General features: G+C 39.3%; 1 protein-coding gene across 1 annotated transcript in view; it reads left to right on the top strand.

Annotated features, from left to right (window-relative positions):
* The window catches only part of LOC139976809 (sodium-dependent phosphate transporter 2-like), a 31629-nt gene extending 7923 nt beyond the window's left edge, over window positions 1-23706 (top strand). The window contains exons 4-10 of the mRNA XM_071985605.1: window positions 4755-4840; window positions 6044-6140; window positions 8688-8813; window positions 10544-10696; window positions 14155-14419; window positions 14599-14784; window positions 16174-23706. Of these exons, the coding sequence (XP_071841706.1) occupies window positions 4755-4840; window positions 6044-6140; window positions 8688-8813; window positions 10544-10696; window positions 14155-14419; window positions 14599-14784; window positions 16174-16411 (1151 nt within the window). The 3' untranslated portion in view covers window positions 16412-23706. The remainder of the gene's footprint in view (window positions 1-4754; window positions 4841-6043; window positions 6141-8687; window positions 8814-10543; window positions 10697-14154; window positions 14420-14598; window positions 14785-16173) is intronic.
* The last annotated feature ends 1269 nt before the right edge of the window (window positions 23707-24975 follow it).

Below are 24975 nucleotides of genomic sequence, written 5' to 3'. Positions count from 1 at the left end.
AATTTCAGAATGGAAAGTGGTAACAAAGGAAACAGTATTGGGATAACATTTCTCACCTCAAATTTCTCACACTGCAGTACAGTACATGTATGCCTCAGAGAATCTGGTACCTACATTACATGGTTTAGTACAGCATGGGCTTCAATGCTACAAGCTCCAGTACAAACAGTAGAGTACAAACAGTACAGTACAGTGTGCTTTATATACAGTACAGTCTGCATCCTAGAGTGGCCTCGGTTGACGGAGTACAGGTTATCGGAATGTCCTATATGTCAGTAATTCTATGGCGGTTGGTTCTGATTGGTAGATCCATGTACTGTACAGACTACAGACAGGGCATGAATGGTTTAGCATTTTTGGCAACTCCTAATTGCCCTTTTGATGATACACTTGAACTTTCCGTAATTCTTTTTCGACGGGGTCTGCCGCCTACAATGACAGTTTACAGTGTTCAAAGCCCCATTTAAAATGCATTCTGTTAGCAGAGCATATATATCCAGTATCGCATTGCAGCAATGCTGTGCAAAATGTGTGAATTGGGATACATGTACATGTATACAAACTATGCAAAATATGTATAGGACAGAGGTTTTGGTGCACAGGGAAACGTAGTATTTCCCATGAAAGTTAGGTCTATTTTCACACTGTATAATACCCCTCAATGTACTGTTGTACTATTAAAGGAGGACTGTGTACAATGTGTTTACAATCATGAATCTGGTTGACGACTCCTGTAGGGAAATGTTTTGTGCATCACAAATTCAAGCAAAATTTTTGCTTGAATTTGTTTCTTTAAGTTAACTTTTTAAGCTTCATTTTATGTTAGAAAGGACCCGACTAGATTTTCAGGTGTGCCAGTTAAACCCGGAAGCAGTTATATAGGGAATAAATTATCCAGTATAAACACAAATCGCAAAATGCTACATCACTGATTAAACAGCAGATTTTGTATATATAGTTGTGACATAATTAACAATCTTGAGACAGATTTCAAAATTGCAAACCTTTCCATATGAAATTTTAACATTAAATTAGTCCCTGTATCCAGTGGCTGTGCTACGTGGAGGTGGAATAAGGAGGCATTTGCCACCCAGATTATCCCCTTGCCCCCCTCTCCCCCCCCCTCCAATTTCCCACAACCAGGTACTTATCCAAAGGTAATTATCCAAATAAATGGAACTACTGTAGGCTAATCCGTTGTATTAGAAACAGCTTCCAATGGCTACCAAAGTCCACCGCTAAAAACATTTCTTGTTGGCTCATATCGGCCGCCGCACAGTTTGTCAAACTTTGGAAACTGTTCTTGCTTGCCATAAAAATTTAAATATTTTAGGAAGGATCTATATATGTATGTGAAAAATTGGCAAAAGATCAATCATTTTGCAGAGGGGAAAGGGGACACCCGATCATTCCCGTAGACACCTCCCCCATATCAGTGTTTTATAATTGCCCTCCTCCTCTAAAGTAAGATTCCCTGCTCACTAGTTTCCCCCCACCCCCACTCTAGATTGTGTATTAGGTGTAAGCTGGTGCCACCAATGACTGTATCACTCTGGAATTATATAGCAGCACTAAAACAGAGCTTTAAACTTTTGCTGGCTCTGTAAATGTCAATGTTCTGTATAGACCTTGAATATATTTGCCTGAGCTTGTATGCCAGTCATTTAACTGCTCAGATTGGTGATTAATTCCTGTCCATGTGCTTACAATATATTGATTTGGCAGTACTAGATCATCATACATGTACAACACAGCTGGTTTTGCAGCTTACAGTGTATTAATGCCATCACATGTATCTCACATGCACTGGGAGGGAGCACAGCTGTTTGATATATATATCATACAGCACATGCAGTACTGCACTCTGATCACATGTGAACACAAATAGATTTTATAAATAGGAAGTACTGTGAGAGTCGTTCAAAAGACATCAACAGTGTTTCCAAATCAATAAAAAGTGACCTAGAAAATCTTCACTTTGAGTGGAACTGATTTTATTCTCAAGAAAAAACCTTGATCAAAAAAGAAAAAAACATTTGGCTGTGCCCTGCAGAGGGTATCAACTTACTGTAGTGGGAGGTAAGTCCAAGGTGATTACCCTTAGAGCTCAGTGAACCCTTCAATTGCAAAATCCTTGATATATGTTGAAAAATATAGGAAAAGCTGGAGGTCTGAACTTTCTTGATATGCTCTGAAATTCTGATGTGCTAAAATACATTTTAACTTAAGAAATATGATGTATGGGACACAGAACTTTGTGATGTATGTGGGACACATTTTGATATATGTGGGACACAATGTGATGTATGTGCGACACATTTTGATATATATGGGACACAGTGTGATGTATGTGGGACACATTTTGATATATGTGGGACACAGTGTGATGTATGTGGGACACTTTGTGATGTATGTGGGACACATTGTGATGTATGTGGGACACATTGTGATGTATGTGGGACACATTTTGTTGTATGTGGTCAAAAATATGCATCTGGCTGTTCTTTGAAGAGGGTATCCACTTACTCTAGATAGTCAAGGCAATTCCAAACTGATTTCCCCAAGATGTGAACCTAGAATTTCAGGATTCTTGAAATATGGAATAATTGGTATTAATATTACTGTAAAGCTACGTAAAAGTTCTTGATTTGCTATTGAAATTAATTCATACTAATTACATTAACTCAAAAATTAAGATGCATGGGACACAGTGTGATGTATGTGGGACACAGTGTGGTGTAATGTGACATTGTGTGCTGTAATGTGACACTGATGTATATGGGACACAGTGTGATGTAATGTGTGACACTGTGATGTACATGGAACACAGTGTGATGTATGTGGGACACAGTGTGATGTGATGTACATGGAACACAGTGTGATGTATGTGGAACACAGTGTGATGTAATGTGACACTGATGTACATGGGACACAGTGTGATGTAATGTGACATTGTGTGCTGTTATGTGACACTGATGTGATGTGACACCGTGTGATGTAATGTGACATTGTGTGCTGTAATGTGACACTATGTGATGTACATGGGACACTGTGATGTAAATGGGACGTATTGTCAGTTAGCAAACAATATATTCCTGTGCATTAATCTTTCTGAATCTTTCCTAGTATGAATCTGTCCTCACCAATCTTAACTGTACTATGACTAAGGCATAAATTACATCAGGTGCACATTGTATGCAATTGATTGATATCTCTGAATTGAGTTAAACCATTCATTCGGTCTTATGGTGGTAAGGCGAAGGGAACGGTGTAGGCGAGCAGTTCTTTGCAATAAAGATGACAAGCTGTGGGTTAGGTAACTAGTGTAATGCAGTAAACGTCAGAGACATTTGCCAAAGTGGCTCTAATGATGTCTATGATAAATCGCATGACTGTACCTGCCACAATGATGATAGAGCTACTACCAGTGACCAACAATTTCACATCATTGGAAACACTGCGTGACACAAAACCCACAAGCTACTGTACACTCATCTTCTTTTTTAAGCTGTACAGTACACTTGTTTTTCTTGTCATCAGGAGAAAATATTTAAGCGGCGCCCTCTACATTGTCCAATAAGTCACATGTTATACTTGTAATTTATAGCTTGGACTTGCACGGAACTGGCTCTATCTATATAGGTAAACTGTACTGTATACAAGTATTTACTGTGGGTACATTTTCATTGCTGTACAGTACACAGACTGTACAAGCATGTAGGTACACGTATTGTATGGTGCATGTGTACAGTACAGTGCTGTACGGGACACATGTGCAAACATGTACTGTAGACCTCATGCAGTGCTGTATGGGAAACATACTGCAAGCATGTAGGTACACATAATATATGGTACATGTACAGTGGTGTACAGGAGATATAATGCAAGCATGTAGACACATACCGTGTGGTACACGTACAGTGCTGTACAGTACACATAAAATAGTAAACGATAGTAAGTAAACATTTCTGCACAGAGTTTTTTTAGTGAACTTATATCCTTACAGACTATTGTTATCACGCTGATGAATAGTCGCGGCCGAGTGACCGCAAATGCTTTTGATAGACACTCCACCCTTTGTTGCATTTGGACTAGTAAACTCTACCTCAGACATTCCAGACACTTTGGGCTTTGAATGCTTGGTGCGAGGTGGGTTTTTTTAACCAAATTTTAACCAGTCATTTTCGGATATTTCAAAATCTGACAACTAGGTCAACCTCAACATACTGTACACATAACTACATACTCTACACAGTGCAGAGTATATACAAGCATGAAGGTAAATATACATACTGTATGATACAGTGCAGTGCTGTAATCATAACAGTGACAATGTGTAATTGAGCCCAAGAACTAACTGTACAAGTACTGTATACTTGAGTAACCATCCATATAAACATGAACTGATAATTCATTGTGGTTGACAGAGTGTTAGCTACCATAATTAACTGTAGTTTTTGTCCGTACACACATGTTGGAATGTCAGAAAGCGTTCACTCATTCTTTTCTTGTTTGGTAATTTGAAGTAAACTCCCATATATTATTCTCCTAATATCCACTTTAAAATTGAGATGAACAGCCCAAATCTAAACTTTAAAAACTTCTTCCAACGTTTTGTGAATTTAGGGAAACAGATCTATTTTCAAATGATAAAATCACAAATGTACACAAGTGTTCTGAACATGAAAACTTGATATGTACTGTATGTGTTTTCTTAATTTTTAATGTTCTTTTGTTGTTCTATTTTATTGCAGTTGCATCATGGTTTATTTCGCCTCTAATGTCTGGTGTCCTATCTGCGGTGGTGTTTGCAATTTACAGATATTTTGTACTTAAAAAGGTATTATTATTATGACTGCATACATGTACTTTAATTAAAAGAATATTCCAGGTCAAAATGATATGTTGAAGAGGAACATAATCTAAGCATTCTGGTGAAATTTGCATTCAATTCCTATATGTACCGTTTTTGAGATATTGACAGTAGAAGTTGCCACCTTTCGAACTAAAAGTGAACTTGAAGCAAACAGGTGTGACGTCACTGTTGCACACTGATAAATAATGTTCTGTTTCCTTTAATATTTTCGTCTAATTTTATACTCCAAAATTGGATGCATCCATAATATGAATGTACCATATAGGTATCGGTATTCCATAAACTTCACCACCCATTTAGACAAACTAGTAACCCTTTCCAATCCAAGGTCCTTTCCAAAGTTACCCTTTCCAAAAAAAAAAAATTTCAAAATCAATAGACTGAAAAGTAAAATAAATAAAAACATTATCTGTTAGTGTGCAATTATGACATCACACCTGTTTGCTTCAAGTTCACTTGGGTAGAATATCAGATTTAACTTTAACTGTCAATATCTCAAGAACGGTACATAGGAATTGAATGCAAATTTTCACTAAAATGCTTAGATTATGTTCCTCTGTAACATATATATCAAAAAGAAATTTTGACCTGGACTATTTCTTTTAAATGTATATATATTTGTGAGTAGTACTTGACTCAGAACAGTATATAACATTATTAGTATTATTTGATGCGCTTTAAAGTCATTTTAAAATGCAGGCTACTGCAAGAATTATCTTTTCAACATAGGATATCTAGGCATTGTGAATTCTTTTTATAAACTTGAGAATGAACTCACTTATTATTCATAAATTGTTGCCATGGAAGTCTGACTTTATGTCTGCTGATGGCATAAAGGGGTGTACATGTATCTTGATAATTGCAACAACAAAAAATGTCAAGTGTTTTCACGTCGCAGTAAACTCTAGAGGGCCTCCACCCCCATGTGAACTGTGCTCGTTTTACATAAGAAACCAGTTATCCTGCTTTGCTCATTTATGATCAATCATATTTAACATGAATTACAAATTACATTACAAATTACATATTTACATGGATACTAGCACAGCATACATTATTAGGTGTTGAAGAGAATGAGGTGTCAAGTCCTGAGAGGGTTTTTTGGTGGCTCCTTTTTTAGCTTAGAACACATCCTTACTTTTGTTTTTGATTTGTTTTGACGGACAGGACAACCCCTTGAAGAATGGTCTTCGGTCCCTGCCCATCTGTTACGCCGCCGTGATGTTTGTCAATTTTTTATCCATCTTCATGCACGCACCACAGAGTGAGTACTCGATCAAAATAGATCTCAGGTCGTTTTCCCACTCCCTCCATCCCCCCCCCCCTCTCCCCAGCCGAAAGAAAAGTTTAGCAGTGAATTGAGCATTTCAATTGGGGGAGCTTGAATGGAACAGAAATGACGATTACGTAAATGTTACATACATTTATTTAACAGGGGGCGGTGTAAGTTACAGTAGTTCAGTAGCTGCCTCTCTTAGATAACCCATATATCTGAGTGTACAAGGGAAGACGCCATCTTATATAATTTAGTGAGATTTGTGAGCTGATGAGTCCAAATTCGTCATTTTTCCTCCAATGAGTTTGTCTTCCAACGTATATATCTCTTTGGATGGTGAGCTGCTATTTTTTTTAATTGAATTTTGAGAGATGAAAATTGGAGCATGGGATGTTATGCAGTGGTCGTATTAAAACAGTGTTTTGCTGGACACTATTCAGGCTAACCTGTACCACAAAGGTCTAAATTATGTTGCTAAAAGTGTTGTGTTATTTCGTTGCTTGTATTTTTTACTCCTTGTTTGGATATTCAAATATGTACCAGGCTTTGTCGAAACTATAAATTGTGATTGGTCAATGCACTTTGTAGAATTATCTCATCAAGTGCATGCTCATTTTTACAAGTAATTGAAGAATTACTTTTTTTCATTCAAGCAATTTTGTCACTGTAAGAACAGTCGGTCCCTTTCATATTTGTAACAGAATTACTGTATGCAAAGAGCACATTGAAAAAGTAAAATATTCACAAAGTTTAGACCATTAAAATTGTCACTATGAATTTGACAGGAGACTGGCCTAATCCAGCCCATGAACTACAAAAATTTGCATTAAATTGGATCTTGTTGGCATTTCAAATAAATTCAAAACCATCTGCAATTTACAATGACACAAAACGGCGACTAGAATCAACTTGTTTTCGAAAGCAGTTTGCCTTTCAACGAATACGATCATTTCATGAACTCAGTGCTCGAGTACCCATCGTAGCTTGCCACCTGTCAGGTAACTACGGAAATGACGGGAGTTGCCCAGAGTGACATCATTGTGGCAACACACTTCTTTGAGGCCACTTAATAAGCAATTGAAAACTGACTGGCAAAGTTGGAAATTATACCAATTGCTCAGAGCCGAAAGATATCGGTAGTGAAAACTGACAAGTAAAACGTTTGTTTGTTGTATACAGTGTTCGTTGGTAATGTTAGCAGTGATAACTGTGAGCATAGGCGTAGGAGCTCAAATTGATTTGGGGGTCTGTAACGACTTGCTCATAAAATATTACCAAAATTTTACGCGCTTTCAACATGTTAATGTGCATATCATGTAGACATGCATCGGTTAATACATCGCATGCCAATAACATACAATCATTTGCCGTGTTATCACCCTTCTATATTCGTTATAATTATTGGGTGAGTCGTTACAATAATAATGATCATAATAATATCAGTTTGTCCATTGAAAAACTCATAGCAGATTATTTTTCTTCAGTAGGTGCCCGAAAAAATTCTCAGCATATTGCCCGAATTTTCACAAATAGTTTTGGTTGGGGGGGCTGCACCCAACCATAACGCCTTCTATGCCTATGACTGTGAGCAAACGCTTTTGAGGGCTGCACTGACTAAATGAATGGGTCCTGAAGTGGAGTGATTTAGTCAGTACTCTTCCCCAGACCCCCTCTCCCCCATGGGGAGACTTGCCTAGCCTCCCCCTCCCCCTTGATGCTGGTACTGTTGTCAAGTTCTTTTCTGACTCTTATAGGTTACAGAATTTGTCGCACTTGTTGTCAGAAAGTATTTAATTTTGAGGCGAATTTGTTTTTAGTGGATTTTGATAGATTTATTGATTTCTATCAAGGTCCCTCAACTTCCCAGTTCTAGGTCATCAGAGCTCTTGACTAAATATGTCTTCAAGTGTTAAGTACTTCAAAGAACTGAAGGAAACTTCAGAGATTTTGAACTGTACAGTATGTATCCAGCGAGCTATACGTATGCGCGTAGATTCAATTCATACAAGAGAGAAAAAAATTGATGAGTCTGGATGATAAAATATTGAGAATAAAACTCAAACTCACCAGTAAATGGCTCATTAATATTTGATTGAAAAATTTAAATGGATATATATGCAAATGGCTTACCATGGTTAATTAATAACAAAGCTGGAAAATGTTGTCATCCTTAGGTCAAAACTATACATCCTCATAGCATGTTGAATGGCAGAGAAAAAGCAAAGGTTTTTGAGGAACATTTGCCCTTATGACATCACAGAACACCCACACATGAAAGAATTGAGGATTTAGTTAGTCAAAAGTAGGTTCCGTTCAATCAACCTTATCTTGAGTCAGAAATTGAGATGGGGGTGTTCAACAACCAGTGTGGCTTATTCTTCTATTCCATATAAGTGTCAAATTGCCTGCCACCAGAATATCCCTTCTATATACAGGGTTGGGGGAGGGATGGGGAGGGCTCTTGGCTGCATCGCTTGCATAATCGTTCGTCGAAGTGTCCATTCTAATGTTTTTTTACCTTTAATTTCCTTTCAGTGTTACGCCTTGACAAAGTCCCAGTCTGGGCTGGCATCATCATCAGCCTCGTCATCGGTTTTGTGGTCGGTCTGGGTGTCTGGTTGCTTGTCATTCCAAGAGTGAAGAAGACTCTGGGATTAGCTGGTGAGTGAGTTTTAAGTTAGGAAGCTAACCAGCCACGGAGGGAATCTTATGGGATTAGCCAGTGAGTGAGTTTAAGTTAGGAAGCTAAACACCCACGGAGGGAATCTTTTGGGATTAGCTGGTGGGTGAGTTTTAAGTAAGGAAGCTATAACCAGCCATGGAGGGAATCTTTTGGGATTAGCTGGTGAGTGAATTCTAAGTTAGGAAGCTAACCAGCTCCGGAGGGAATCTTTTGGGATTAGCTGGTGAGTGAGTTTTAAGTTAGGAAGCTAACCAGCCATGGAGGGAATCTTTTGGGATTAGCTGGTGAGTGAATTCTAAGTTAGGAAGCTAACCAGCTCCGGAGGGAATCTTTTGGGATTAGCTGGTGAGTGAGTTTTAAGTTAGGAAGCTAACCAGCCACGGAGGGAATCTTTTGGGATTAGCTGGTGGGTGAGTTTTAAGTTAGGAAGCTAACCAGCTCCGGAGGGAATCTTTTGGGATTAGCTAGTGAGTGAGTTTTAAGTTAGGAAGCTAACCAGCCACGGAGGGAATCTTTTGGGATTAGCTGGTGAGTGAGTTTTAAGTTAGGAAGCTATAACCAGCCACTGAGGGAATCTATTGGGATTAGCTGGTGGGTGAGTTTTAAGTTAGGTAGCTAACCAGCCACAGAGAGAATCTTTTGGGATTAGCTAGTGAGTGAGTTTTAAGTTAGGAAGCTATAACCAGCCACAGAGGGAATCTTTTGGGATTAGCTGGTGAGTGAGTTTTAAGTTAGGAAGCTATAACCAGCCACTGAGGGAATCTTTTGGGATTAGCTAGTGAGTGAGTTTTAAGTTAGGAAGCTATAACCAGCCACGGAGGGAATCTTTTGGGATTAGCTGGTGAGTGAGTTTTAAGTTAGGAAGCTATAACCAGCCACGGAGGGAATCTTTTGGGATTAGCTGGTGAGTGAGTTTTAAGTTAGGAAGCTATAACCAGCCACGGAGGGAATCTTTTGGGATTAGCTGGTGAGTGAGTTTTAAGTTAGGAAGCTAACCAGCCACGGAGGGAATCTTTTGGGATTAGCTATCTGGTGAGTTTAAAGTTAGGAAGCTAGCCAGCCACGGAGGGAATCTTTTGGGATTAGCTATCTGGTGAGTTTAAAGTTAGGAAGCTAGCCAGCCATGGAGGGAATCTTTTGGGATTAGCTGGTGGGTGAGTTTTAAGTTAGGAAGCTTAACAGCCACGGAGGGAATCTTTTGGGATTAGCTGGTGGATGAGTTTTAACTTAGGAAACTATAACCAGCCACGGAGGGAATCTTTACTTATATTGGTTTTGAAAAAAGTGATAGTTGCTATGATAGTTTGGCTGATTTTAGGACAATAAGTGAACTTTCGGAACAGAATGCAAGCAGCTGTATAGAGGGCAGGCTATTTTGACCTTGGGTTGGTCCTATCTGGCTTGGTAGTAGTTCTAGTTAGGTAGTTTAGTGAATCAAGTATTTATGGAGTGTTATAGGCAGCTGCCATTGGACGATCGTCGAAATCCCTCTCTGTGTGATGATGGTGGATAAATACAGATGATTTGGAAGCCTGTTCTCCTTTGATAAGGTGTTCCGAGAATTTGCAGCGGCAGCCGGATATTTGTCTCACATGCTCCCGGGACCACCCACTTAACTTCCCCGGCGTGCAGTGGAGGTGCGTCCCGGCAATCTCATTTTACGGGAGTTGCACCTGTACAATTTTTTCGGTCTTCTTTTTTTTTCTAGACGGACCGTCGGACGAGAAGCCAAAGTTTTCGGTCGGAGACGGAGACGAAGAGAAGAGAATCTCGATGGAGGAGATGAACTGTAACAATAGCAACGACAATAACAAAGAACCCATGAATGGCGGTGACGGGAAGGGCTACTCCAACCTAAAGGGTGAGCATGTCAAAAAAACAACAAAAGCACGACTACTCCAACTGTCACAAATATTGTCAAAATCAGGCATGAGCTTTTTCCGCAAATTCGCGGAATATCCGTGATTTCTTTTCTTCCTCGGGGACAAAAACTATTATCCTAACACACTGTAGGATAGGAAAACTGGAGCCTATACCGCTTTTTTTGCAAAGCTCCGTGATGATTTTTTTTTACCCCTGCAAAAAGACATAATACGCTCTGGCATCGTTTAGGCCTTGGCAGATATCTATGAGAAGAGAGTAGTACTACATGGTCATGGTATTAATTTAATAAGTACCGGCAAAAGCGATACAAGTATGGTTACACTTACGAGGTCAACCCGGTTACCCCTCGCTTGGTTTACATGGTCTGGGGAGAGAAGAAAAACGGTGATTTTTCTGGATGTCACATGATCTACTAAGGAATCAAAGGCTGCCTTCCTTATCTCGGCAAATGAAGCAGCTGCAGCAGGAATAAACACAATTCACCAAGGAGCTTGAGGAGTGAGATATGGAGGAGAGCCCTAGTTGGTTCGTAGATTACACGATACTCGGAAAAATACCGTTTATTTGGGGGGGGGGGGTTAAAACCAAGCAAGGGCTTGTAAATGGAACTTGATTTTATTAACATATTAACTAGGCTGTAATCGATTTCATAGGAACAAAGAAGAGGGGTTTTTGGGGGGGGTGGTGGTGTTTTTTCTTGGGCCCCTTCTTGAGCAAGAGAGGATCCGACTACTAGATGAAAGGGTAACTCTTCCTCTGTTGTTTGTTTTTTTCCTCGATGAATGTGAAAAGTGAGACAATGCCAGTTACTAGGTAGATGAGGTTAAAAATTAGATAATTTCATAGCACGTTATCTGCAAAAGGACAAGTGTTTTATTAAAAAAAAAGCACTCTTCCCCAAGTCTTGCAGGATTATGTGTAGAGGCACTGCGTGAAGCCTTAAGTATTCCCGAAATGGAAGGGGGGGGGGGCGGGTGAGGGGGCTCTGCCATTATCACATAAGTTCATGATGATCCTTTCTGGTTTCTTCTCTTTTAAAATCAGTGCAAATAACCTTTACTACCTTCACTTTATTGATATTTTTCTTATATTTTTTATATTTTCTTATAAGGATAAGATACAATTGTTTACTTGTGTTTATGAAGTCTCCACAGTCTTCCCTGGGGAGGAAACTAGTTTGTAAACAATAATTTTCAATATATGACAATGTTTTTTTTTTATATAATTATTTAAGTTTTTTCACTACTTTCAAGTATTTCTCGGGGAGACGGGCATATTTTGATTTTATCTCACCCAGTTGTAAAATTAAAAATGCTTTGTGTAGTCTACTCATGCATACAACCCCCACCCGACCCCCCCCCCCCAAACCCAATAGTTGCCATTGTTTTGGAAGATCACATAATAGAATGATGCCAGCTGTTAAAAATTTATTTTGTGTCTATCTGTGTGTTTTTGAAAGAGGAGCGCTATTAATAATGCATTTATCTATGGCAGTGATAAGTTATTATTCCACAAATGTTATCCTCTTGAGAGCAAGACCACCTGTCAGAATTAGTAACGTTTCGCTTCCACTTGAAAAAAACTCAGAACTTTGTTGTTATTCTGCTTGTCTCAGCAGAAAATCTACATGGTTACTGGGTAGGTAAGGCAGTACATAGGTAGCATAGTGGTTAGGTAGAGTAGTGGGTAGGTAAGATAGTAGTTAGGTTAACAGGGTAGAGGGTAGGTAAGGTAGTACATAGGTAGCATAGTGGGTAGGTAGAGTAGTGGGTAGGTAAGATAGTAGTTAGGTTAACAGGGTAGAGGGTAGGTAAGGTAGTACATAGGTAGCATAGTGGGTAGGTAGAGTAGTGGGTAGGTAAGATAGTAGTTAGGTTAACAGGGTAGAGGGTAGGTAAGGTAGTACATAGGTAGCATAGTGGGTAGGTAGAGTAGTGGGTAGGTAAGACAGTAGTTAGGTTAATAGGTTTGAGGGGTAGGTAAGGTAGTACATGTGTAGCATAGTGGGTAGGTAGAGTAGTGGGTAGGTAAGACAGTAGTTAGGTTAATAGGGTTGAGGGGTAGGTAAGGTAGTACATGTGTAGCATAGTGGGTAGGTAGAGTAGTGGGTAGGTAAGACAGTAGTTAGGTTAATAGGGTTGAGGGGTAGGTAAGGTAGTACATGTGTAGCATAGTGGGTAGGTAGAGTAGTGGGTAGGTAAGACAGTAGTTAGGTTAATAGGGTAGAGGGTAGGTAAGGTAGTACATAGGTAGCATAGTGGGTAGGTAGAGTAGTGGGTAGGTAAAACAGTAGTTAGGTTAATAGGGTAGAGGGGTAGGTAAGGTAGTACATGTGTAGCATAGTGGGTAGGTAGAGTAGTGGGTAGGTAAGACAGTAGTTAGGTTAATAGGGTAGAGGGTAGGTAAAGCAGTACATAGCTAGCATAGTGGGTAGGTAGAGTAGTGGGTAGGTAAAACAGTAGTTAGGTTAATAGGTTAATAGGGTAGAGGGGTAGGTAAGGCAGTACTTGTGTAGCATAGTGGGTAGGTAGACTAGTGGGTAGGTAATGCAGCAGATAGGTAGGGCATTATATGGTCGGCTGGATGTGGGTACTGTAGGTATGTATAGATCCTCCTGCAAGCAGGAACTCGCGAAGAAGCCTCATTGGCTTATCAAAGCCGCAAGCAGACCGAAATCAGTCTCTTACATTCATATATAACGTCCATGATTATGAATTGTCAATTGTCAACAACTCTGTAACTGGACGACATACATTAATCTTGGAGTGACTTGAACCGGGGACCTTATGATTGGAAGGCACAGGCGTTAACCACTGAGCTAACACTCCACACACCTGCTAGGTAGGGCAGTTTGTGAGGGAGGGTGGTGGGAAGGTAGGTTGACTGGGTAAGGTGGTGTGGTAGGTGGGGAAGGTGGCAAGTCAGGTCTGTTGTGCAGTGGATATGTAGGGGAGCAGGTATGGTGGTAGGTGTGTAGGTAATTTGGAATAGTAGGTAGGTAGGGTGGAAGAAGGGTAGTGGATAGGTTGGGCTACCAAGTGAAGTTAAGTGCCCCAGTTGTTTCTATGCATGTGCAAAACGTGTGTTCTTTAGAGGCTAGTATTATGCTTCTTGTGGGGAGGGTTGAGGAAGAAGAGGGGTGGGAGGGCTGTGATGGAGGTATTGGTGCTAGCAAAGTAGGCATTTCATATCTAGGCAAGGAAACCATAGAATTGATGTGTCAGTATATGATATAACTGGAAATAGTTAAACCAAGCAGGCATAGTTGTGCATATCTAGATAATGTTAATCATCAGCCCAAACCAGAAGCATATGTCAGAGACTTGGCCAAACTGACCTGCAGAATGTAACCTCTTTTTCTTTCTTCTTTTTCTTTGCTACATCCTAAACATTCATTCACATCCTGACAATCATTTTCTCACTTTTTCTACCCAGAATCTCCAAACGGCGTCCAGTACTCATTTGAAAACGAGGGGATCTCCGGTTGCTGGCCTCTCAGGAAGATGAGAAGGCAGGAATATTCGCGACACGCGAGCGTGGCGTCGACCACAGCCCTCACAGGAAAGCGGAAGTTACCCAAGAGGGATTCGGAGGCCTGGAAGAGTATCCAAGACCCGGCAGGCGTAGCAGAGTTGTGCGGACCCCTGCAGATATTGTCTGCAATATTTGCCGCCTTTGCTCACGGAGGAAACGATGTCAGGTGAGAGCATGGTTTGTTGAACGAGAGGTTCTGTTGTACATTTCAGTGTTGATGCTTTTTACTTTGTGAAGCGCGATGGGCAGTTTCCTTGTTTACTGGAGTCGTGCTATATCAATCTACATTATTATTATTACGATGATCTCAATCACAGACCTTGTTTTAATTAATTGTTATTTCAGTAACGCCATCGGTCCCCTCATAGCTCTGTGGGCAATTTTCCAATCGGGAGGGGTCGAACAGAAACAAGCGCCCCCGATTTGGATCCTGGTCTACGGCGGTGTCGGCATGACGATAGGTTTGTGCATGCTAGGCAGGCGGGTCATCGAGACAGTGGGTACCAACCTGACCCCGATGACTCCCTCCAGGTGAGACAGGGAAATTAATTATTAATTATGGAATAACGGTAACTGAGATAAGGTGGTTCCTAAGTTTTGTGCAGATTTAGGTTTTTTTTTTATTTATTTAATTTTTATTTATAATTTTTTTTTTTTTTTTATTATTATTTTTTTTATATATATAATTTTTTTTCCCGGTTCCATCCAGGATTCCAATATTCACTTAATCCATTATTCAGATTTGCTGCAAATTTTGCACCCATATTAACGAGAACTTAACCTATTGTTTTAAGAAGCTCAGTCGTTTGGCTCTAGAGTTCTAAGGCTCCTTGATATTACACGATACTGCTTAATATTACTCCTTGATAAATTGATATTACAATCAATTGATATTGCAATCAATGTGACAGAGAAAAAAGTCCCGTCATCCTGGAAGCGGAATTTTGTGTGACGCCTTTGAATGAGGCGGAGAGATAACGTTCGTTTATCTCTCTTTGATGGCCATTTTCTGAGAAGGAAATTCATCGTAACCTTTCGGCCCGCAGAGGAATAGCTGGGAATAATTTATCCGCAATCGCATCATGAGATGCCACTCAAAATGAGCAAATTGCTAGGCAAGTGCCAAGATGCATTGCAGTTTTTCTCGTACGTAGGGAATATTTTTTTTTTTTTATAATTATATTTTATAAGAGACAGGTTTCAGAGATGCCGAAAGGCTCCACACAGAACTTTCGAAGCTGCTATAGTATTCCTTCTGGGAAGTCTCAAAGCCCCATTATTGCATCTAAACCTTTCTCCAGTACTAATGTGTATGCAAATATTAAATGATCACACAATCACGATTGATGTACCATCTGTGCCAAAAGTTTGGCCCATTCGCAGGAAGATCGAACGACTGAAAAAATTCAGATCGAAACAAAAGGTGTTCCTTCCTTTGTTGTTTGTTTTGGTCGAAAACATTTACCGGACGGCATGCTTTTCATCTCATTCATACAGGCATGAGCTTTTTCCGCCAATTCGCGGAATATCCGTGATTTCTTTTCTACCTCGGGACAAAAATATTATCCTAACACACTGTAGCATACGCAAACTAGAGCCTATACCGCAATTTTTGCAAAGTTCTGTGATTTTTTTTTAACCGCAAGCTCATCCCTGTTCATAGAATGAAATCACGTTCTTGGCTTTTCTGCATTACACACTGTGTGTAAACAAAACGGTCTTCCTTCTCGAATATTTTCGGAACCATTTTTTGTGGTGACTAAAGATGTTTCCATTTTGGTTTTAGAGCTCTTTGTAAATGGTTTAGTCATTTGGACTTTGTTAATTAAGGTCTCGTTGTGTCAGTAATCTGTAACCTTTGAATCTTTGATCTCCTCCGAATGTATCGTAAGAATTTTCCTGCTTTTTCTCTCCTTTCAGCGGTTTCACGATAGAACTCGGAGCTGCCTCGACGGTTCTGTTGGCTTCGAATCTGGGGATACCCGTCAGCACCACGCACTGTAAGGTTGGTTCCATAGTTGCCATCGGTTACACCAGGTCAAAGGCCAACGTAGAGTGGAAACTCTTCCGCAGTATCATCCTGGCTTGGATCGTGACGGTGCCCTGTGCGGCCCTCCTCAGCGCAGGTCTCATGTGGATTCTGTTATTCTCTATCTGATAGTCGCTGAGGTCCAATGACATGCCATCACTCGTCATAGAGAGAAGTGTTTGAGCTGTATAGACTGTCGAGGTGCGCAGCAAATGCACGCATTCAACAGAGCAATATATAAAGTCTAGCTGACCTTTGAATGTCAGGGTTAACTCGAGCATCATAAAATAATGCCAGGTGTGTGAATTATGATGAAGTTGTTTGTCCGTGGTCACGACGCGATACAAGATTTTTATTAAGAGATACTACCGTTTAGCTTATATCGTCACTTTCAGAAGTTAAAGCAAGCCCCTCATACCGGAGAGGGGTGTGGAAAGTGGAGTTTTTTGTGTGTCAGAACGGACTGACTTTTGAACTCACCGACCTTTATTAGACTATCACTAGCCGTTTGCTTTTCAAGCTCCGTTTGCGAAGGGCAGTTTATAACCTGAGGCTCTCATCAAGTCTTCCATTGTGTGTGATACCAAAGCTGTAATATCCATTTGGACAGGGGCTGAAGTACATTCACCATTTTTTGTATAGTTTTTGAAAATATCCATTGAAGTTAAAAAAAAAAACGATGGAACGTTTATGCTCTTTCCCCAGGAAATAAAATTAGTTTCTGTTCCCATTTAAACAATGTAGCAATGCGCATCTCTATTTCCCTTTGGTACCTATTTCTTTGCAACCGCCCTGGCTTCCCCATGCGAACATGGACTTGTAAATCAAATCTTTGAAGAATCGACCGGGAGCTCTCGAGGAAAAAACTAGCCTCCCGAATCTGATTTCTTGTTCGACGGTTACTAACGGAAGGTGGATTTTCCCGTGTATGATCGGGTCAGAGGTCGTAGAACCTGCAGCGTTCTAAATGATCAGATTGCTCACGAACGGACGGGAGTGTTTAAGTCGTAGTTGTTTTAGCGTTTGCCATTAGAAGGGATACTCCAGTAGCAGATAATAATGTTAACACTTTAATGGCAAATGAAATTATTCTACTCTGTAAGTTTTTCAACCTGAATTCTTCAAGATCTATTCCTAGCTCAAGATATAGTCGTAACCTGATGTAACCTGTTCTGCCCGGCTGAACCCTGGATTCTTCCCTGGAGTAGATCACAGTTTGGCGGTCGTGTGATGTCATAACGGCAAAAAATGTTCAAACGTTTTTGTTTCCTAATATGTAACCTTTTGTGGATTCATCCTTGAAACCTGATACATTTGGAATGATTGCGAAGCAATTTTCCAACGTTCTCTCTGTTTAGAATCTCATCAAAGATGAAACGTTTTTCGTAGGAATATTATTCTCATCTTCTGCAGTGAATAAGCGAGTCGATTGTCATAGAGGGAGACAAACACGGTTGCCAAGGTGACATACCTCATTCACTCTGGCGTAGCCAGATGCATGAATTCACAAAATGTTGCTAAATTTCCCAACATTCTTTAAAGGCAGCAGTCGACTCCATCCACCCGAATATGGCTTTAACAGAGGGAGCTGCCCGAATTTGTTTGGTATCCTGGGAAAAATCACAGTAACATTTCCATATTTCTGTAATTAATTATTCTTACCATCACCGACCCCATCCATCATGTTCTACATTACCTGACGAACCAGTGGCTTCCAATTGATGCGTTCACCTTTGTAAACAATTTTATTGATTTATTTTGTATGAAATGCAGAAATGGGTAGAGCCTTCCTTGAAAACATTGTTGCATTTGAATTTAAGCCAGGGAATAATTCAAATTTTTCTTTGGCAATCTGCAGGCATGAGCTTCTTAAGCGAATTCGCGGAATGTCCGTGATTTCTTTTCTACCTCGGGGACAAAAACTATTATCCTAACACATTGTAGCATAGGCAAACTGGAGCCTATACCGCAATTTTTGCAAAGTTCGGTGTTTTTTTTTTTTTACCCCAGGCTCATCCCTGAATCTTGAAGGTTTGATGTTTTTTTTTTCTCTCTCATAAAATACTCACGGTTCCCATTTTGAGAAACTGCTTTACCCTTTACACTCGTTGCATTTTGAGATGCCATGCCGGATAAATTATTCGCTGTTATTCTACTACAATGTTTCTCTGGAATTTCGAAATGAAACTTTTTTTTATGTTCGGTTAGTCTATTGGCAGTAAGAGGAGAATCTGTTTTCCTAATTTCAGTCATTCCAGCACTTTGACTTTGTTACTTTTCGTGATTTACAATCTTGTCTTTTTCTATCATCTTTTTACAAAAAAAGAAATTGTCTTTATTTTTTCTTTGCACTATCGTTGATAGTCCAAAGATTTGGTCAAACAGTCATTTTCAATATTTCAAAGTTTTAAATTCATTCAAGAGACCTCCTTGTCAAGTGAAACCTTGGGTCTCCTAAAGTGGACCGATATAGGTGTCAGTTGAAAAACTTCTCGGGACATAATCATTTTATTAATTAGTCATTAAAAGAAAAGAGAATGTCCTACTTATTTTCAATATAGGAAAAAGGATTATTTCTTTCTATTTCATAGCCAGTAATTCTTGTCTCCATAAAAAAAAAATGACGAGGTGCGGTGCCACCTCCAGAAAAGAATTTGCCCATCTCCCCCCCCCCCCCCCCCCCCATTGATCTCTTTTATAGATCAGTTCATTTCTCCAGCTCATTTATTTATATTGTTCCCCTTTTTTCATATTTTAGTGATTAGTGATTTCTCAATCACAATGCATTTTTGCATTCTGGTTTATATTGTTTCTTTTTCATTTAATGATACATTTCTCAACGGTAATAGGTGTGAAATTGTGTCAAAACGTTTCGCTTCCAAACGGGCTTTTGATCACAAGAATTTCAAAACTTATGGTGTACTACAGTGGGTTATTATGTTGTGAAGCACCACAATACTTTATAATTATATCTATATATATTTTTTTCTTTCATCTTTGTGTCATCATAGTTTCATAGCCATAAATTTTCTCGAAATAAAGATAACGATTTCAAAAGGAGGTAAATCTCAGCAAAATGTTACACCGTCTACGATAATTCTGGTTAGCCTAGTGGTTAGAGCATCTGCTTATCAGCCGGAAGGTTCGGGGTTCGACTCCGGGCCGAGTCATACCAAAGACTTTAAAAATGGGACCTACTGCCATCTTGCTTGGTGCTCAGCATATAAGTATGGAGTGGGGGAATATGTGTGTCTGACCGGTAAATACGATTTAGCGCCCTTTGTGGCAGCTCATCGTGTATAGTCCACAGTGACTTGAGAACGGTTATGGAATGATAATAGACGGTTGGTTATAGGCACTGCGCCATGACGGACACCGGCGCAATACCAAGTGTACACTATTCAATTCAATTTAACTCATCCAAGCTTCTCCCGGTCACAGCTTATGATATGTAATAAAAGATATGTAATAAAAGTTAATAAAAAATTAAAAGTGTTAAAAATAGGAAAGCAAATGAAAGAACCAACAATGGGTGGTACAAATGTTCAGTGAAGACGTCCTTGCTCATTTTACGTCACATTTCAGACTGTAATAATTAAAAACTAAAGTAAACAATGGTAACAAATTTGGATCCTGTCCGATTCGACGCCGGTCGGTAAATTTTACTTTAAGAGGGGTGTTTCTTATTTGTGTAGAATTAAAAAAAAAGTTGTTGTTTTGTCGTTTTCGGATTTTCTTTTTTTGAGAACGACACTTCACCTCCCTAACCTATTTAAATTTAGTGAATTAATATTATTTCATATTAGTATTAATCCGTAACGTACGCAGATCTTTTACCATTGTTAAACTTGACACCAAGAACCCTATTATCGAATGGTATAGTCCAAAATAAAACAGATCGGCGACGAGTGGGACTTGATCCAAAAAATTGGACCTGATCCAAATATTGGACTTGATCCAAAATATTGTTTATAACTTCGTGAAACTCGGTGACCCAACCTTATATAATTTTACCTGATTTTGTGTCACATTTTATGATGTTTGAGGTAACAGTGCTAATGTTGTTGCTATTGTTTGCAAGTGAACTTGGCAAGAAAGAACAAAAATTCCACCTACTTTGCCTTTTAGAATGTCCAGTTCTTGTGGAATAAGACAGACTTGGTTTTGTTTACCAGTTGCATTTTCCTTGACAACACTTGGAGATCTATCTCAGGACATTGTTAACTTTTTAAACAAAAGACGTATTCATTGTGGTCAGTAACGTTGGGTTGATTCGATTTAGACATCATAAAATGAAATTTACTCTTTAACCACTGCCTGTAAAATGGGGCATTAACCATTGAATGGGGAAACAACATTTTTCCCCCTAAAATCTAAATTCTTCAATTTGCCTTGATTTTCATACTAATCTTTGTGAGTATTGATTTCCTAATTTCATGCATAATTTTGATAATTGCCATTTTTATCTGTGCAACAGTAATGTAACAGTTAACTTTAAAATTGCATTTGTTTGTCATCATACTTTGTACACATTTACATCTACAGTGATACCTGAATTCATTAATTGATTAATTAAATTAATAAGTACAGATATGGCTCCACGTTTGTTTATAACTGCCATAGAAATTGATAACTACATGTAAAGGCATGAGCTTTTTCCGCGAATTCGCGGACTATCCTTGATTTCTTTTCTACCTCCGAGATTAATATCTCTCAATTTCCGTGAATTTCTAACAACAGCGTTGTATCATTTGATCCGTCCTTTGCATGTTTTTCATTATCTTTGGATATCCAACCTGCAGGGGAAAAACTATTATCCTAACACACTGTAGCATACGCAAACTGGAGCCTATAGTACCGCAATTCAAAAGTTCCGTGATTTTTCTTTTTTACCCCAGGCTCATCCCTGATAATAATGTTGTTTTAAATACTGCTTTTTCTGCGTGTTTTTTTTTTGTTGTTGATATTTTATTGTCATCATTTTTCAGAAATATCGTGGAACACAAAGTTGGTTGCATACATTTAAGCATTGCCATGTTTTTAAACTACAAGATACCTGCTATTGACTCTAATATTAACCAGTAATGTTACTGTTTTGTATCGCATTCCTCATTATTGATGTATCTGTTAAAACATTCCGTGAAGTTGCGACGACATGTTTGATTAACGGTAAATGCAGTTGGACGTGATTTCTAAAAGTGAATAATGCTACCTACTAACTGCTGATGTTTTCAACGGTAATTTTACAGTTTTACAGTTAAATGAAAATTTCATTTGATGGATTTCCAGCATTAACATTCTTGTAATTGTTAACGCTTAAATATCAGTTTTTGGTCACAGGGATGTAATCAAGGGCGTAGGAACCGGGGGGGCGCCAGCCCCCCAGTGAAAAATATGGGGGGGGGGGGCGGAAGTATCATTCCGCCCCCCCCCCCGCTCCGCGAGTCAGAAAACCCCTTTTTCATTTCCAAATGAGAAAAAATCTCATTTGGAGCACCAAATTGCATCTATAAGGCCAGGTGAAAATGCAAAATTATTTACAAAATGGATTGGGTGTTGAAGTGTGCTATATTGCACCAAATTGCATCTGAGGCCACCTGGAAATGCAAAAAAATCCAAAGGGGAGGGGGACACCCCCTCCCCTCAGACCCCTCCCCCAGGTCGGCCATCAATCTTTAGCCCCCCCCCCCACTCAAATGTACCTTCCTACGCCACTGGATGTAATTGTTTAGTATTCATGTGGGCATTTCTCGATTGATGTAAAATGTTACAACATTATTTCATGTTGCGACGACATGTTTTATAAACGGTAAATGTAGTTTGTACAATTTCACCTTTCGTCACGTGTTTTCTATAAGTGCATAATGCTACATAATAAACTTCTGGTGTGTTCCACCGAGAAGTTTACGTTCTGTTAATGTTCATGGATTTCTGCATTAACATAACGTTAATACAAGTATCCAGTGTTGTACTAAAATCAACAGGAATGCAACTTTGGTTTGGTATTCGTGCAGGCATTTCTCGATTGATGCAATGACCTGATAGACCGTTGTGGTCAAGTGGTTAAGGCAGTGGACTGGTGATCTAAGGATTACAGGTTCGAGTCTTGGCCAGATCATTTACGTGGTGTCCTTGGGCAAGGCACTTAATGTCCATTGCCTCTCTTTACCCAGGTTCATAAATGGAGACCTTTGAGATAAATTGTCAGTTGGGCGCTATTTAGCTGTTGCCATGTGGAGGGATTGTCTCTATGTTTGCCAGGTTATCGTTGACCAGGGTAATATTGTTATGCGCCTTGAGGACTGTTATCGGTGGATATGTCTGCGCTTTATAAATCCTCGATATTATTATTATTATTATTATTATTATTATTATTATCTTTAGCAACGTGTATGTTAACTGTTGCCTTTCGTGTAAATGTTCCTTTTTGGACATAGTCGATAGTGCACTTTGGTGTGAACCACCATTGTGTCTATAATTACAATGAAATACTGACCCCCCCCCCTCCCCCAAAAGAAGGTGCTTTCTGTGACATATGAGGATTCTGATATTTACAAAGGAACTGGGTTTTTTTCTTAACAGGGCCTATTATTACTATTATCATTATTATTCTTTATTCATATTTTACCATTCATATCAACTGTAGCTAATTGAATTTTAAGACATCCTTAATATATAAGAAAGGCTTTCTTAGCATCTCAAATTTCAACATTTATAAACTCCTGGACAAATTACGTGAAATTTTCTGTTCTTCGTGCTTTACGAATAATAAGAACTATTGTTATGATTGCTGTAGACTTTTAGTATTACAAGCTGGCTTTATGCAGATTAAGCTTAAAAGAGTGAGATTTAATTCACATGTAATCATATAATAAATCCTGTTCTTCTGTAAAATGGGTACATAATGATAACACTATTACCTAACCCTCCCCCCCCCCACCCACCCATTAACCCCAAGAAATGACTGTTAATAACAAGGTGCCATACGACCTTGAATTATGTTTTTGCTTGGGGTGGGTTAAAAGTGGGGGGCGGTTAATTGTTAGAAAGAAATGTTATACGAAAATATTTAAGGTTAAGGGTTAAATTTTATGAAATTTAAGTTTTAAATGTAACAGTATAACAAAATCATAAATTCATTTCCATGAAACGGAAAGAATGCATCATTTTTTTTCCTTCACACATATCCTTTTCAATATTAAACCAATGAAACATTTCCTATGGATATTTGCGAAGGAATCGTTTGATGTGTATATTTGGCCAAGAGTGAGTTTACATGTTTTCATGTATATGCCTTCCGGGACGAGCCGTTATAGTGTATTATATACGAGCAGGGTATTAAAACACCAACTTGATCATAATTCGCTCTTTACGCCTTGAAAACAAAATAAAAATAAAAATGTATGACTTGGACATTTTGACAACTTGGTAAAAGTACATGTGTTTTCTCTCTTGTCAGTTTTGTGTTGCCTTTCCGTTAAGATGGTTGGTGGTTGATAGTTGGTGGTTAATGGTTGGTGGGTTGAGACATGGCCAGAAATTCATTGCTGGGGTGAGGGGTTGAGGAGGTTGTGGCATGGCGGGGTGATCGAAGCCAGTAGGTTGTCGTATCTGACACTGGAGATTGTGTTAAGTATACTGACCGCCCAAACAGTCACACTGCCGTGTTCTTTCTCCCATACAATAGTTTTTCAGTCATATTCAGTTGTTCGTTAAGATATTGGAAGAAACGATTGTTCAATGCTGACTCTCAACCTTTGTTGTATGTATTTTGTATCACAGGACAGATTGGAGATTCAGTTTCAAAATGCTGGGGAGAGGAACGGGATGGGGAAGAGAGGACGGAGTGTTAGAGGTGTAAACAATGACGTTGTTGGGACTTTTCCATAATGAAAAGTTCCTTCGATTATGCACGCACGCTGACCCCGCTTCTTAGATACGTTTATGCCTCAACCGTAGGCTTGTCAAGGAATTAGCAGTAGGAAGGGGGTGGGGGCTGGTAGACCCAAGTGAAGGGATTATGTCCTATCAGTTTCCATATTCCAAAGTGATGTTTGATGTCACGACCGTGAGGCAGGCGCGTAGCGAAGGGGGGGGGGCGAAGGGGACGACCGCCCCCCCCCCCATTTTTATGACATCGCTAGTAATTTCAAAATAGAAAACGCTTAGATGCAACTTACAAGGCCTGTGAAGTGCCATTCCCAGCGATCTGGGAGGCATTTTCGGGCAAAATTTTCTTGTACGCTTCGCGCCAAAATATGGTGGCGCTACGCTTAGATAGTTTCCTGAGCCGAATCTACGTCTCTAATTGTTTGCCCTTAGTAGTCAATCGTAGCTAATGGCAGCATGCCATGGTTAGTTGTCACGGTTGAGTAATAGTTACGCAACAGCGCCACACATGTGTAAAACGTTGCATTAAAGAAATAACAATGTTGTACGGTGTCATATAGTTCAATTTACATTCTACCAAACGTGACTATTAAAATCAGAATTGTTCTTTTACTTTAAAGACTATATTCACTTTTTGTAGGAACATTGAACTGTATTTCAGGCACTTTAGAAATTCATCGGTGGATTATTGAGAGTATTTATTAAACGGGAAATAACTTATGAAAAATTTTCCCATATCCCGACTCAAAATCTTGCAGTCATCAAAACTTGCCAACCACCATCATGTTACATACCTTATATAC

The sequence above is a fragment of the Apostichopus japonicus genome, chromosome 12, assembly GCF_037975245.1.
Source record: "Apostichopus japonicus isolate 1M-3 chromosome 12, ASM3797524v1, whole genome shotgun sequence".
Taxonomy (NCBI): Eukaryota; Metazoa; Echinodermata; class Holothuroidea; order Aspidochirotida; family Stichopodidae; genus Apostichopus; species Apostichopus japonicus.
The sequence above is the reverse complement of the archived record's forward strand: the minus strand, read 5'-3'. Positions and strand labels throughout refer to the sequence as shown.